Source organism: Zeus faber (genome assembly GCF_960531495.2).
Source record: "Zeus faber genome assembly, chromosome: 13".
Classification (NCBI taxonomy): domain Eukaryota; kingdom Metazoa; phylum Chordata; class Actinopteri; order Zeiformes; family Zeidae; genus Zeus; species Zeus faber.
The window spans coordinates 18,215,178-18,231,865 of record NC_137198.1 but is presented as its reverse complement, the minus strand read 5'-3'; the positions used below and the strand labels follow the sequence as shown (position 1 = coordinate 18,231,865).

General features: G+C 49.2%; 2 protein-coding genes across 2 annotated transcripts in view; one reads left to right on the top strand and one right to left on the bottom strand.

The window, feature by feature from the left end:
* The window catches only part of ralgapa2 (Ral GTPase activating protein catalytic subunit alpha 2), a gene marked incomplete at its 5' end in the record, with an annotated part of 107,153 nt that extends 96,933 nt beyond the window's left edge, over positions 1–10,220 (top strand). Inside the window, 3 exons of the mRNA XM_080012977.1 lie at positions 3,704–3,828; positions 5,960–6,019; positions 9,954–10,220. Of these exons, the coding sequence (XP_079869103.1) occupies positions 3,704–3,828; positions 5,960–6,019; positions 9,954–10,111 (343 nt within the window). The 3' untranslated portion in view covers positions 10,112–10,220. The remainder of the gene's footprint in view (positions 1–3,703; positions 3,829–5,959; positions 6,020–9,953) is intronic.
* Positions 10,221–14,784: 4,564 nt separating this feature from the next.
* Positions 14,785–16,293, bottom strand: insm1b (insulinoma-associated 1b; the record flags this gene model as incomplete). Its single annotated transcript, XM_080012784.1, has 2 exons — positions 14,785–15,025; positions 15,176–16,293. 2 exons carry the CDS (start codon positions 16,291–16,293, stop codon positions 14,785–14,787), a joined length of 1,359 nt encoding a protein of 452 aa, XP_079868910.1.
* Between the last annotated feature and the right edge of the window lie 395 nt (positions 16,294–16,688).

The window sequence follows — 16,688 nt, the reverse complement described above, 5'->3', positions numbered from 1 at the left end:
ACAGGCCAGCGCTAACTCTCTGCCTTTGTTGCCGTTAGCGCAGCAGAGGAGGAGAAGCAGCCAGAGGCCGGGGTCTCATCAGACCACTGTCCCCTGAATCCACTTTGCATGAGGTGTCACTCATCGGGACTGTTCAGGAAGTGTGCGCTTGTTCCTTTTGTCCTCTCAAACGCCTTATTTCACATCACATTTTTTTATCTATAGTTATTTTTCATCAAGATGTCCAACCTCAGACTCATTTTTTTCGATTTCTCCATTCCCTGCCACACAACGCACACCCACACACACATTATCAACGGTCGGCACACTCTGGACATTACATCAGGTCTCCTCTCCTCCCCCTAATGGGAATGCAGCGGTTCGTAACGTCTGAGGGTTTCTGAGGAAATTCCCAAAGTGGCACAACATACTCTCACCGCCTCCTCTCGCCTTTCAGCACAGCTCAGCCATAAATAACAGTTATTCCCAAGTCACAGCTGACTTGGACCTTCTTTTTTTCAGATGAACTACCACCTATCTGGGCATTCCCCCGTCTCTCTTATCATCCTGATGGGAATGTTTTGCAAAACAAAATGTGATAGTGGGCTTATGTTGCATTCACATGGAACACAGTAGACGGGAGACAGCAAACGACACTTTCTGAGCGGCGTGGCATAACGGCCCTTTCTGAATGGCGCGGGGGGAGCGGGGGGGAGGTACAGTACTACACCAATTGTGACGATATGTTGCTATGGTGATGTACAAAGACTCCAATAAAATACATTGAACTAAATGATTTTATGTCTATTATATTTACAAATTTTAGTAATGCATGTAGCCATAAAAATGCAGCTTACTATTAATTAAAAACCTAATATTTTATTGCAAGGCGCCTCGCCTACGTAACATCCGGCTGTAATTCCGTCGCAGAGGAGGGCAAAAAGTTAAAATATTTGAACTTTGCATGGCAAATGCCGTGTACCGTTGCCAGTGTTCTCTGCCGGTCTGTCATCATGCTGTTGTCTACTAACAAGACTTGCGGTTTGCCGGCTCCCATCTACCATGTTCCATGTGAATGCAGCATAAGTCATTCAAAAGATAAATGGGTTTGGATCAACGCTCGCAGCGATTTACACTTAGATTGCTGTCGAGATGTGTGAAATATTGTTAAGTGTCTTGTGTCTGTTATCTGACCATTCAGACACTGGCACAGCCTATGTTTAGCTGTGCTTCAGCACACACCAGTGGAGGCTGTGGGTTAATGTTTTTATTTATGTTTTTTTTTTTTATCTCTCTAAAGGAGGTCAGTGTCAAAGGGTTCAGTGTTTGTGGCATATCCCTAATATAGTCCTCCAACATGCCGTCTTTGCGTCATTGTTCTGGACATGTCTGCCACTTGATTAGGTTACGGCTTGGAGCACAGCAGCCTGGGCGCATATGCAGGGGAACAAGCTTCAACCCGTGGCCGAGTAATTAGAGACCAACAGAAAGATGAGAGAGGGGGAGAGGACAAGATTACCCCTCACCGTGCATTAGACCTGATTTCTGTGCAGTAATTTTTACACACAGATAGCATCGCGCATTTACTTAAGTGAGCTGATTACGGCTCTCGCTTTCTCTCGTCTCCAAAATACCTTTTATTACCCTCTCCCTCTCTGCCACTGCATCAGTCTTCCTACCATTATGTTTCTCCCTCTTCTCTTCACAACCACACCATCTCCCGTCATTTTATCCTCCAGCTTGGATTATAGTTTCGGGGGAGGGGGTGTTTATATTAAAAAAATATGTATATATTTTAACCTCTCCCTTTGCCCCGGGTGGAGGGTAGCGGAAGGAAATGGTGAAGTAGAGTCGTGTGTCGCAGAGTCGCAGAGCGTCTGCTCCAGCTGGAGTCAATATTTGCTTTAGGAATCTCAATAACAGGACCCCAGTCATCTGCATCTCTGATAATGGACGGCCATATGGCTCTGTTGACCCATGCTGGGCTTAAGGCTCCCTCTCTCTCTCTTGTCTTTCTTTCTTCTTCTGTTTTCATCTCTTTCCTTTTCTCTCACTCCCTCTCCAATCTTTTCTTGTATCTTATTATTTGCAGTCTTTCCTCCTCTCCGTCTCACCTGTTCATTTAATCCCCTTCAGTGTTTCTTTCCATTTAATGCTAATCCCAGCACAGTCTGTCCTCTCTGTTTTAACAGGCATCCTGACCCGCTCTCTCTCTCTCTCTCTTTCTCTCTCTCTCTCTCTCTCTCCCCCCCCCCTTTTTATATCCCACTCATCCATAAAACCTTGGGTATGACCTGCCACACAATTGCAGCCCAAGTTGCCATGGCAGCAGTGCCTGGGATGCCCTTTCTTTGTCCATCACAGTTTCCCGATAATGACGGGAAACGGTGACACAACACATCCGGCCACGTCGTGCTCAAGAAGGGACAACCTTTATTCGCTCAGTTCAGAAGATTCATGCCACTCTCCAGTGATAGCTTCACAAAAAAAAGGCCTACAAGTTATTTTTTAATTTCCAGTGACGCCCCTCCCCCGCTCCTATCCACTTTATCCGCCGCTTTCTTTTCCCTCTTACCCGCTCGCCCGCCTTCCCCTGTGCCACATCTGCGGCTCAGGTGCCCGTCTCCACTGTTTTGCCACGGCTCCTTCACAGCCATTGGTCATGCCCGCCCTGGCCCATGCTGTGGCGGCATTCGCCCATAGCAGGCCGCCTGCCCAGCCGCTGTCTCACGCTATCTATCGAACCCAGACCGGAGCCACTCAGCCCAGTCCAGCCTATCTCAGTCTCAGCCTGCTCCAGCTTTGGCTCCAGAATTTCAACCCCTCTAACCCCCCTCCTCCCCCCATCCCATCCCAACATACATACACACACACACTCTGGAATAGGCATCTCATCTAATGAAATAGGAAGTGGGCTCCTGTGTGTGGGTATATGATCTGCCTGTTTGAGTGGGAGGGCGCATGTGTTTGTCAGACAATCTTTCTGATGTCGGCCATCAAAGACAGCGAGCAACCAAGGACGGACAGGGATGTAATTATAGAAACGGTATTAAATTTGCATAAATACAGAGAAAAATCACAAAAGTGTTCCCATTTTTTTGCCATCACACACACACACACACCCTTTTATTCCAGCAGGTTCCTGTGGTGCTTGCTGCCATTCCGCAGCAGACTCATCCTGCCACAGCGACGATAATGATATGATAAAAGCTATTAGAAGGTTTTCTGCCACAGCCTGGTGGCCATTTTGGAAGCCTCTCTCTCTTCCCATTTAAAACCCAACCATCCGTCCTGTGCACCGCCTCATAGGGCTCCAGTCGCTGCCTGTCACTCTGAATTTCAAATGGGTCCAATTTTCCCCCTGATGGCACGGAGAAGTGGCAGGCGGCGTGTCGGGGAAGGTGGTCCCAGACACGCCGCCTCCAGCAGGGGCTCTATTAGAGAGATGAGAGGGAGGGTAGGAGAGACCGGAGCATCGCGCCCGTGGTCTCGTTTTGTTTACTTATTTATTTTATGGCATTGTTTTGGCAGCCGGTTGTTCCCGCCTCTGCTCGGCATTGGGTGCGATTCCATTCCTGTGTCCCCTGCCGCGCCGACCTTCTGCTACGAACACATGAGCATGAATTCCACCATTAAGAAAAGGTTTTTTCTCAATGACAATGTTTTAACTTTGATGTCATGTGCAGTCCATCTCCCTTGTTCCTCCTTAACGGCGGCCAAACAGCTACGAAGAGCGGGCGCTCTATCTGGAAGCCATTGTGCAGAACCACCGAGAAGTCATGACCTTTGAAGACTTCGCCTCACAGGTCTTCTCCCCCTCTCCCAGCTACTACCCAATGAGTGGGACAGGTGAGAATAGGACCAACGCTCTCCCTCTCTCTCCCGCCTTCCTTCTCCCTGTGTTTTTTTCTACTCCTTCTAGTCTCTTTCCGACTTTCTCTCTCGGTTGACTCTGTTTCTCTCTCTCTCTCTCTGTCTGTCTCATCTGCATTCTTTTCCATTATGCTTTGTCATTCTTTTTTTTTTGTTCTTTTCCATGTCAGTCACTCTCTCCCTCCTTCTCCTCGTTTCTCTCCTCCGAGGCCCACGCTGAACAATGACTATGAACTGCTGTGTGTGTGTGTGTGTGTGTGTGTGTGTGTGTGTGTGTGTGTGTGTGTGTGTGTGTGCACGCACCTGCCCTGATGCACTTGTGATCTATCAACAGCCGACAAATATCAGCATGGCATCTTATCGGTCCGCTGTAAATAGGACGGACGACGCATCTTGTCGTCCCCTTCCTGCTTTACAAGCTGGAATCGATGTGCAGCAGCACCAAAATCAATACAGGATCACACTTTTCCGCTCTGCTGAAAATGTAAACACATATTATTCTGACATAAGAGGCACTCCACAATAGCCTAAACCTTCTTCGTCATTTCCGTGTCTATTTAATGTGTGCGTGTGTGCGCGTGCATTTTGAAAGCCAGTGTAGTCTTTACATTGTGGAAACATCACAAGTACCTGAATTTCTATAGACTGTGTTATGTGTGGTCCTGCTAATGTGCACATAGACGATTTGGTCCCCACGACGTGGGTGTGACTCACACATGCACACACACACAGTGTTGTGGGAGGCAGGCAAGAGGTGGCACGCCACATTACTATACCTGCCGTGGGTCCATCTCTCCTGCCAAGGTGTAAAAAACCCCCTGTCTGACCTGCAGCCTCTTCTCTCCATACACAGAATCAAACAACTCAAAGGGAAGCGCACACACAGAGTAGAGAGGAGAGAGGGAAGAATTAAGAGGGCAAAGGAGCGAGTGAGAGAAAAGGGGCAGAGTGGGTGATGAATGTGATTTTTAAATAAATAAATAACTAAAGTTTGTTATTGCCCGACCCGCCTCCTCAAGTCCATTAGCTGATGTTGTGGCTATTTCTGCTCTGAACTTTTTCGTGGCCCGGGCACGGAGCGGTCGGGGAGGTTCGTCACCTGTCTTGCCGCTTAATGAGGGATTTGTTTCGCAGCATGGGGACACACTGCTCACGCTGCTAATGTGGCGAGGCCATACCATAATGAAGTCTGTGAAGCTGTTGTCTCGCCCTCATCAACGCCGCAGAAACTCTCTTTGAGCACCAATCCGTATTTTCCCCAGAATACAGTAAATAGATTAATACATTTATGTGCGTGCGCATCCATCTCTCCATATCATATCGAAGCCTGCAGTCGCTCTGCAGAGGGGTGTGGGTCAGGCGGCTGCCTCCGGTCCCCCTGTGACAGGGAGGCTGTGGAACAATTTACAAAATCACCTTCCCTGGGCAATCTTGTAAACAAGTGTGTGGGGGGGGGTTAAAACCAACTGTGTACACATGCTGAAGCGCGCCCTCCTATACTCGAGGTGCAGCTGCTCTCTGCCTCTACGCCATTCCCATCTTTTTGTTACCTTTTGTGTTAGTGTCCCTTTGTTTGTCATATTTACATCAATTTTGAAAAATAATGACACCTTTTTTTTTATACGTGGAACCCACACAGTTTCTCAATGACACTCTCTATATACTCTCATATATATATATATATATATATATATATATAATAAAAAAAAATTTTTATTTATTTATTTTACAGCTGTAGAAAGTGCATCTCGGTCACAGGCAGTGAATGGAATACATAGAAATATGCTCCACTCATATCACTATCGTTCTTGTTCTGTAGCTGCTCCATTGTGTGCCATCAAGCTTAGCTTCAATGTGGCTGGCTTAAAAATATTGCTGTTCATTCTCACCCTTTGCAAGTGTGCAATTGCCCTCGTGTGTGTGTGTGTGTGTGTGTGTGTGTGTGTGTGTGTGTGTGTGTGTGTGTGTGTGTGTGTGTGTGTGTGTGTGTGTGTGTGTGTGTGTGTGTGTGTGTGTGTGTGAACTCTAGTTTGGCTGTCCGTCTGTGCGTCCTCCATGCTCGGGCTATCATGGCCGCCTCTAACATGTCACCCATGCTCCATGGCAGCGTGCAGGCGTTGGCCAGGGATGGTTTTGGACATGGAGTACCCCTGGGCCAAGCTGGACTGTAAGACTCTCTGCCTGCTTCCTCCACACTTTTTAGGCATGACTCCCCACCATGTCACCCTCATCCCTCCATCAAACGCTGGGGGTGCGCTTGATCTAGCTCCTCGAGAGGGAAATAAAAACTGCTCTTTCAGGGTTCTTGTCCACATTCCTGTATGAGAACTACGCTAAATGAAGCGCGCCCCCGCCCACCATCCTAATCCTAAATGCAACTTTGTTCTTCTCCAGTCCCCCTGTACAAGCTTGTGAGCAGCGCTGACATCTTCTCATATGACTCGATGTATGTGTTGGTCCATCTGTCATGCAGACCCTGCTTCATGCTCCCATGCCACTGCACGGATCTGCTCGGCTGCCACACTGGCTCTGTTATAGCTACTCCCACGCTCGATTTCAAATCCTTGTCATGAAACTTTAAAAGCAGGCCAATTCAGCTAACGTGCCTGTGGATGTTTCCCTTCAAGGACCGGTTCGCTATTTTTCAACCCGGGCCTTATCAAAGTGTTGGTTTATAACATTGTTTATAACTGGTCATAGAACAACCTCGCTGAGAACATTGGTATTAAGAAACTTACACTCTGCTGCAGCTTCTCACTGCAGCTCCAAAAAAAAAAACTGAAATCCCCTTTTCGAAAACGAGAAGCTCACAATAGAGTAAGACATTCTTGAAATTTCATACCCAAAAGAAAGGTCGCAAACCGTGCATTCTTTTAGAGCTGGCTGCGCCACTTCATACTGGCAACCTGCTGCAGCCAACGTTGCGCTTTGGATGTACTGCAGCAATTTTAAACATATACCGCTCGATCGCAGCCCTTGTACGAGGGTTCTGGCTCGGTAGAGTCTGTTGAATGTCCGGTCTAACTGATTTGGATATTTGCGGTCACACATCCAGCTCCTCCGGGTGATGCCCAGATAGTTTCAAGGTTGCAGTGCATGTGTGAAAGCAGCTTTAGACACGTGTGACAAAAATGTGAGTTTCACTTTTCCGCAAAGGAGAGTTAACTTTTTTTTCAAGGCTTAACCGTTTGCCCCGTTGGACTGAAGTCAAGCCCAGTGAGAGCCTGCAGCACAGTGGTAAGTTTTTCAATAGTAAAGCGTCTAGGGAGAATGTGCTTTAAACCAATGTATTAATGAGACCTCTGTTGAAGAGTAGTGAACATAGCCTTCTCTGCCCAGGAGTGCAGAGCGGGGAGGCAATAAATGCCAAAACAATCATTTTCCGCAGTGGCTGATATCCAAACCAGCCACGGCGCTGGACTTGAAGAAATGGCAAAGGGTACTGAAGGAACTAACTTCGAGATGACAGAAGAGCTTTCCAGAACCACTGAGATACCCACACTCCGTTTAAGTGCCTCTGCCCGACCACTTCAACCCCGTTATTCAAAACCTCTTCCCAGTCTAACGTCGGTGTGAAACCTACTGCACGTCGATACCTCGTAACCAAAACAACAAATGAAAGTGGTGAATGGGAGAGGTTTCAACTGCTGCCAGCAGACAGCGGACCATCTCTGTGCGAGTAGCACCTTTTCTGTTAACCTGGAACTCATCTCCATTCATCCCGTGAAGCGTTTCGTCTTTCCAGTCATCACTAACCACGAGTGTCCTTCTAAGGAATTACATTGCAAGTGTGCAATTGCCCTCGTGTGTGTGTGTGTGTGTGTGTGTGTGTGTGTGTGTGTGTGTGTGTGTGTGTGTGTGTGTGTGTGTGTGTGTGTGTGTGTGTGTGTGTGTGTGTGTGTGTGTGTGTGTGTGTCACTCCTCTCTTACGTGATGCTCTGCTCTGTGTTTTTTTTTTTTTTTCTATTTTTAGATTAAAATTAAAAGTCAGATTAACGGTATTTGATGAAGGTAAGCTCCAACTCGGACCGGAAGCTTGTTATTCAAATTTTTATTTTTATTTTATTTTCATTCTATTTACTGGGGCTGTCAACCTGGCGTCTTACCAACCTAACCTACCCACTCTCTCCTCATCTGAACTCATCCCAGCATTCCCCCTACTCCCCACTTGCCCCTCCTCTCCTGGTTGGGTACTAACCACGCTGTATTTACCAATCGCTCTAACAAAGGCAGGAGGGCTGTTTATGTGTGTGGGGTTGGGGTGGGGTGGGTTGGGGTGGGGGTCATACTGTATTTTTTTTGGGGGGGTCCCGGCTGGTAATTGAGAGGGATGCACGGCGGGGACAATTAGCACCTTACCACGTAGCAGCATGAACAATACGGCTACAGTTCTGGGCCCTCGCTTCTGCATGTGGCGCGCCTTTATCTCTCACACAGACAAACACTTTTCTCTTTTCTGCCCCACACACACACACACACACACACACAGACGCGCACACACACTTGTTTCCTGCGATTGGATTGGAGTGTGCGCCTGTTTGCCTGGGGCCGACTCCGAGACCAACACCTGCTGCACTGGAAGACGTCTTTGTCGTCTGAGGCCTTGTTTGAACTGCTGCAGGGGACCAATAACAGAGCAGACCCATCTCTTTGTTCTCTCTCTCTCTCTCTCTCTCTCTCTCTCCCCCGTGCTCTCTCCCGCTCTCTCTCTCTCTCTCTCTCTCTCACCACGAGGCTATGCGGGTTGAGTAAGGAGCGGAAATGCCGGCCTCATGATGACGTTAACGATGACACATTAGCCTTTCTCTTATCTACCTCCCCCCTCCCGCGCTTCACTCAGTAATTTAATGTCATACAAAATAGAAACTGATTCAACCTCAGTCGCTAAGTGCTCCGAGGGGAGTAGCGACTGTAAAATACAGTGCATTTAACGGTGACTTATAGAGGAAGTCTATTAAGCGGGAGAGTGGGGTGGCGTAGTATTTTTTTTATTTTATTTTTTTTAAAGCGGCCCCGGCCACCTACACCTCCTCTGGACAGACCTGATCTCAGTTCGACTCCGCCCGGGAGCCGAGGGAGAATCCGCTTTGGCCTCGGGAGTGTAGGAATGCCGCGGGCCGCTCTCGCCGACGCGGCCCGCTCCTATAGACAGGCCCGCGCCCCATTCACATGCAGATTTGGTGGGGCACTTGCGCACCGCGTAGTTCTCTGGGCGATGCTGCTGGCGGCGGCCCGGGGATGCCGCCACCGTCCGCCGCACCGCTCCGCGCCTGCCGCCACGGCCATCTGCCGTCCCTCTTAGCCCTCCGCAACTTGAGATGGCAAACGGGGGAGGGGGGGGGGGGTTAGAAATAAAATAGGCGAGCAGATGCCGTCGTGACAAAGCAGCAAAGTGTTTAAATCGGGGGAGATGGAGGAGGGGTGTGTACGGAAAGATGTTTGTGCGCTCAAAGCACTTATCGCTGTTTGTCGTCCTGTGATACCCCCTTTGGTGGGGGCGAGGAGGGAGGGGTTTGGACGTCGGGGGAAGCGGTCTTGGAAAAAGTCACACGATCCCGACAGCGAGATAAATGTTTTATTTTCATACGATGGATTTATACTTTTTCCCTTGCTTGAAGTATTTATTTATTTTATTTTTTATTATTATTTTTTATTTTTTTGTAGCATGTGGTATTAACCCAAACCCCGGGTCCGGACCAAACCTCTGCTTGTCGGAACGGGGCGTCGTCCACCGAGAGTTCCTTTTAACTGCATCGAAGCATGTAAAGCAGTTCTAACCTTCACGCCATCGAGTGCTTTGATCACAAACATTTTTATTTATTCATTTTATTTTTTCAAAGTACGATGGCGAGGTGTCAAAAGCATCAGGCCCCCAAGCACATGTTTGTTTTTTGTTTTTAACCAAACGTCGGAGGATGATATGTGCACTGCACTCCATCTGGGTTGGGGGCGGACGCCTGCATGACTGAGCATGCTGGCATACGACGGCACGAGTCGGCGCGCGGCTCTGATGATCTCTGACCGCCTCTCTCTCTCTCTCTCTCTCTCTCTCTCTCTCCCTCCACCTCACCCCTCCACCCCCCACCCCTCCACCCCACCAGGCTCCCTCACCGGCAGCTCTGGCACTGAGGTCGCCGTCGCCGCAGGAGCCGCAGACTCTGTGGACCAGGTCTCGCCCACGATGCCCCGTGCCACAAAGAACAGAGTTTCGGGGAAGCTCCGACGGTCAGCCAGCGCCATAAGCAAGTCGTCCAACTGAGCTCTTCCGCCCCCCCAACCCCCACCCCCACCCCCACCCAAATACAGCCTTCGATCTGTTCCCTCAAGAACCTCATCCATGCCACCATGACTGCAGTTTTTTTTCCATATTTTTGTGCATTGTTCTTCCCGTCATGTCATATGACAACACCTCTCACCGCATTGCGATTATTGTTATTATTATTATTATTATTATTATTATTATTTTTGTTGTTATTGTTAATTTAAGAGGTGATTGTGTTGATTACTTTGATACATTTCCACTTGTCTCCATGTTTTTCACTGCTGGAGGAAGAAGAACATGAGACCAAGCTATTTATGTTCCGTCGTGCTTTTCCGATGGTTTTCAGCTGAAGAACCGTAGCAACGTAGGAACCTGTGACTCCTGAAGTCCTTCATCCTGCGCCCGCCATTTCTCTTAAGGGGATCCTCCACCGATACAACCGGGATGACGTTGTGTTAACTTATTGTGTCCGGTCTTGTCCTGCTGCGGCGGACGACGGCAAATTGTCAGGGGGGGGGGGGGGGAGACGAAAACAAACCACTGAATGACAGCTTAAGGCTAAAGAGCCTCTCGGCTGGAACCCCTCGAGGAACATCTGCGCCTTCTCACTTGTTTGTTTTTATCTTGTCTTGTTTCGGGGTTTGTGTTTTCTTGGGGTTTTGATGCCCCCCTCCCCTTTATAGACCACTTTGAAGGTTTTTTGGGGTTTTTTTTTGGACCAATGGCTTATGGTGCCTACGGAGTCTAGATGATCTTCTACGTCCTCTCCCGTCTTCCTGCTGAGGGAGCACTGTGAGCGGCTTCTCTCTCTCTCTCTCTCTCTCGCTCTCCTTTTTTTTTTTTTTTTTTGTTTGTTTTTAAATCGTTTCCAACAATAATCGATGACGCCTCTCTCCGACCCGGAGCCGAATCCTGAGTTGTTGTGTCTCTATTTTAAAAATGAATTCCAATGGATTCTGCCAAGCTTTTGATTTATGCAACTCTGCCGGAATGAGAAAAGACTGCGTTTGTAATTGTTTTCTGATGTCATTAACTCGGGGCTCATGTCCAGTAATCAAATAAGTTCCCGTCCCTTTCCTCTGCTGTTGTTCTTTCCTGCCCCGCGGCGCTACCAATATGACATTCCAACATTCCTGTCCGTGTCTTATTGCACTCGTCCTCGTCAATACCACGAGCATCAAATGTTTGTCTGTGATTTTTTTTTATTTTATTTTTTTTCATGTTAATTGCTTTAAGTTTGATTTGCTGTCTCGCCCGTTTTCCATGATGTACATAGAGAAGGCGACCTGTGATTTATGACGTGTAACGTATCCATGCGCTGTTTTAGAGGGAAAAACCGTATCGACAGAGCCTCGGGTGAATCTTAACTCCATGCACTGGTGTGTGTGTGTGTGTGTGTGTGTGTGTGTGTGTGTGTGTGTGTGTGTGTGTGTGTGTGTGTGTGTGTGTGTGTGTGTGTGTGTGTTTGAAGGAGCTTCTCTCTGTGCCTGTGTAATGTCTGCCCATTTTGATCCTGTCCTATTCACTTCCTCTCCCACCACCACCTCCGCCGCCCATAATTCGATTCCTTGGGTCTCTTGTCTTTGTTGTGCGAGACAAACCTCGGACGGCGGGTCCCGACTTCCTGTTGATGCCCCCCCCCCCCACCCCCCCCCCCCCACCCCCCCGTAAGCAAACCAGAACAAACTACCCCCTCCCTCCCTCCCCCCGCCTCCTGTGACTGAAAGTCGGTGTCTTTCCCTCCCACAGTGCACACCAACAGATTGTAACCCAGGATACTGCGCTTTAGTCTTTATTAAAGCTGCCGCTCGGCTCCGTCTCTCCCTGCGAATGGAGTCGGATGACACCAACTCCCCCTGCTCCCGTTTCCCCATGTTGAAGTCCCCAAGCAGCCCGCCGGGAGGTGGAGGCGTCGGGGCGGGGCGGGGTGGGGGTAGATAGATAGAATGCCGGTGCTGAAATCCGGCAGCTCTCCTAGCAACGGCCAGACTGGTGCTCTTACCTGTGCCACCTTGTGTGTGTTGCCGTGGCAACCAGGTGTTGTCAACACACTCATGGCCTCTGAGGGGCTCCGCCCGAGCTGTAACACTATCCCCATCTGCTGCACTATTATGCCTTACTTTCACCCTTCTCTCCTCCAATTTTGTTCTGTCTCTCACCTCCCCCCCCCCCCCTCGGACTGATCGCAGACCGTCTTGCATTCCCACAGCCTAGTGCGCAGGATCCAAAGTGCGCGGCTGTTCCGGAGACCCCAAGTTTTAATTATTTTTTTTTGCGTATCTTTGAATGTATAGATAAGTCGCTGCGGACCAGATCGGTGCACCCGGAGCGTTGACAACCACTGATCACCACTGGGTTCAGGGTTCTATGTTGTAAATGTTTAGATGTTTGTAGACAGGTTGGTGTTAAGGAGCTGAGACCTTAGCATGGACCAAGTTAACGAATGTGTCTTGTACGTGCTGATTTAGGAAAAAAAAAAAAAATGTGATGCAACGGAGCTTTTTTTTAGTTCTAGTTTGTTTTGGGATATTTCTTTCCTTGATTTAGGATCCCTTGTACATTGTGACAAATCGAGGGCTCTGCTGCCCTCTAAATATAAATATATTAATGCCTGTAATATAATCTTTGTATATGAGGAAGAGGAAAAAAAAAGCTTGAAGCATCATTACTTGTGAACATATCAAACTGTTTTTAATGACCGAAGTCCTGCTACCTTTATTAGAAATGTGAAAATTCAAACATTTCATTAAAACCAATTTGAAATTCTACCTCTCCTGTGTCTCTTTATTTGTTGGCCGAGTGAGCCAGAAGGTTTTCCAGAAGAATGTGTGTGTGTGTGTGTGTGTGTGTGTGTGTGTGTGTGTGTGTGTGTGTGTGTGTGTGTGTGTGTGTGTGTGTGTGTGTGTGTGTGTGTGTGTGTGTGTGTGTGTGTGTAAGTGATGATGCTGTTGCCATGGGCCCTGTGACCCTGTCCCAGTAGCAGCAGGGGAAACCTGACCCTCCTCCCATCTGTCTCCCTCTCTACTGGGCCTTGATCAGGGGAGGAGAAGGTGGGGGCAATAATGACATCCCACCAGGAGGTACAGGTGCAGTGTCTGGAGCGCCCATGACCACCCAGCCCTGCAGAGACTGACCAGGAGTTAAGAGAACCAACTGGCTTCAGTCGGCGCAGAAGTTAGGCTACAGAAATGTCAATTTTGTAAATTGACGTTTTTGATTCAGTTTCTCTGTGGGAAATAAATCCCTCCAGTCCTGGGTTTAAAAAAAATTAAAATAAAAATAAAAAGGTCCAACCCAGTGAGTCTGGATCCAGGCTGCTCATTGTGATCTGACCCTCCACCTTCTCTGTCCTCCTGTCGTGTACTGACACGGTTTAAGCTGAATTTATGAGCCGCTCCCAAGTAAGTGCTGACTGCGATTTGGTGTCAGACAGGCCCAGACCATCCGTAAAAAGATATAATTAATAAAACGAAAACATTTTGGATACAAAAAAAACAAAAAAAAACGTTTTCTTTCGTTTTTTTTTCTTTTTACTAATTTGTCAACGTTAAATATGTATAATTCACTAACCTATTTACTATCACTCGTAGTTGCGCAAAAAGTGGCACAGTTTCGGCTTTTCGTTCTGGAGAAAGTTGCACTGGGAACTGAAGGGTCGTTTTGAAAATATTTTTTATTTAGTCAGACAACAGCGATATGCACATACAATCAGAGCGCTATAAAAGCCAAAATAACATTTCTGAAAAATAACGCGTCCTTACAAAAGATTGCATCTAAGGTATAAGAGCTTCACGTTTTACAAGAGCTGTGGAGGCTGAAGATTAGACACCGACCCACGACGATGATCACAACTCGATTTGGACAAAATTTGACACCAAAATAAATCAACCAAAACAAAAAAAAACAAAACAACATTTGGCTATACGACATGTAAACTGCCAGAACGATTCACACAAAAAGAGTCACACGAAACACAACAATAAGTTACATTAAAATAATTAGAATAAATAAATAAGTAAATAAATAAATACAATTAGGATGGAAAATATTGCAACAATCTTCAAGAATAAAATATGTGCCATAGCATTCAAAATAAAATAAAATAATAATAAAAATTAAAAAAAAAATAAAAAACTATCTATGCTGACTTTAAGGCAGTTATACAGCGGAATTTGGATGTTTCTGTACTATTCAGACTGTTGTTTTGTTTTATTCTAAAAGGCATTTGTGGTTCTACTAGAAGGGGACGACGCTTCAGTGTAAAGCTACGGTGATGATGGAAAGAAAGATTCATGGGACTTTTTTTTTTTTTTTTTTTTTTGAACATCTCTTAGGTCTACAAGCTATAGAAAAATACCCTTTTTTGACAGTCAAACTAACGCTTTGCAACTCTTGGTAAACTCGTTAGAGAGAGAGGGAGAGAGGGAGAGAAAGGGACAAATCTCAAATTAGACCTCAGGACACAGAGAGAAAGCGTTCAACAATCACTGCTTGGCATGAGGAGGACACCCCTCACTGGACACCATTTAAACATCAAGTCGCCGTGTCGTTGGCCTACAGCGTGGCTAAGTTCTCACGGACATCTTTTTTTCTTTTCCTTTTCCCTTCTCCGAAGCGACGTTTCGTCTTCTTCCCGCTCCCCGTCCAAAAGGCACCGGTCCGTCTTGCGCTCAGCAGGCGGGGCGCACCGGCACCTGCAGCAGGATCACCTGGCGGTTCTCGGAGGGGTGGCACTTGTTGATGTGCCGGGTGAGTCCCGGGGAGCTGTAGAAGGTGGCGGGGCAGTACTTGCACGGGTACACCTGGGAGGAGTGCATGAGGCGCAGGTGCCTCTCCTGGCCGGCCCGGGAGGGGAAGCTCTCCCCGCACACCGGGCAGAGCAGGCAGTCCACGGGGCTCAGATTGAGGGGGCTTTGGTTTGAGTTTTCCTCTGAGGATGATGATGACGATGATGATGATGATGATGATGATGATGATGATGATGATGACGATGATGATGATGATGATGGGGAGGAGGAGGACGCTGGAGCCCGCTCCTCCACCTGCCGGGTGTTTTGGAACCCGTGCTCCTCGTAGATCTTCTTCTGCAGGGCCTGGTGTCCCATCGTGTGTTTTCTTAGGTATGCTTGGCGCTTGAACCGTTTCCCGCAGACCTGGCAGTCGAACAGACCGTCCTCCGAGCCGGACTCGGACAGGCCCGGGCTCGGGGTGTCCCTGTCGCTCAGCAGCGCGTCTTTGGCTTCCTCGGACACGGGCTTGCCGCCGGGTTTGGCGCCGTGCGACGGCGGCATCCCTGGCGCGGCCGCCGCACCGACCCGGGGCTTGTGCCAGCGGCGGTGCGAGGCGAGGTTGGCCGGGCAGCTGAACATCTTGTCGCACTCGGGACACCGATACTCCACCCGGACGATGCGGGAGCACTTGTGCTGGGCCAGGGAGAAGGGGTCCGCGTACGCCTCCTTGCACAGCTGGCACACGAACTCCCCCAAAGGCTTGCTCCCCCCGGCGGACTGCGCCCGGGGCTTCACCTCCACGGGCCCCTCTTTGATTTTGAGACCCAGCACGGGCGAAGTGGTCATCTCGTCCTCGAAGGTGAGTTTTCGGATGGCTTTGGGTTTCTTGGAGGAAGGTTTCGCCTTGCGCTCCGCGGGGTCCGTGGCGGGCCTCTTGGAGCCGGCCCGAGCGGCCGGTGCCGGGATGTTGGCACCGCCGGTGCTGCTGGTGGTGGTGGTGGTGGTGGTGCCGCTGCGGTTGCTGTTGCTGGTGCCGATCTTGAGATCCACGGGGGCGAACGGGAGGTGGTCCAGGTTGGAGAGGGAGGCGGGCGTGGGGAAGGACTCGGCGGAGATAGGCGATCCCAGGTTGAAACTTCGCTCGAAATATCCCCTTTCGTGCTCTTTGCTCACGGGCCGGGTGGGGCTGTACAGGGCTTGGTACGCCGTCTCCGGGTTGCCGAACTGCGCCGGTTGCTCCAGCCTGGCGACCGGCGCGTCCGCCGCGAGAACCGGCGACGCAGCGGCGCGCTCCGGGCTGGACGCCACGGACACGGGCGGCGAAGGCTCCGCCTCGCACCGCAAGGCGGCCGGGGCGGCTCTCTCCTGGGGGTCATCCTCGTCCGACCGAGTCCTGTAGGAAACATGTGCAGATTTTTTGTTCCTTTTCACGAGAAATCCTTTGGGCATGTTGGCGGGCGGCGGAGGCGGTAAGGCACTTTGGAGAGCTGAGAGGAGTCCCGCGTGTCCAGGTTGTGACCACACCAGGAGCCTGTCGGACTTTCTACCTCTCAACACGATCGATCCTTCTGCTGCTGAAATGTTTTCGTCGCCGAAGCATAGCTGCACTCTTTTTTATGCCGGAATGATGCCATTGTTCTCGCCCCCTGTTGCAGCATCCCCGACCAATCACACGCAACCGAGATCCCAGTGGGTTTGGGTGTGGGAGTGGGAGGGCTCACGGTCTGGCTTCGGCGAATTTCGTTGGAGGATGTGCAGATAGCTCAGCAGATGCACTTCGCGGTTTACGACATGAATGTGTGCGCGGCGGAGGCACACGCCGGACCCTCCTCTTTTTACGGTCT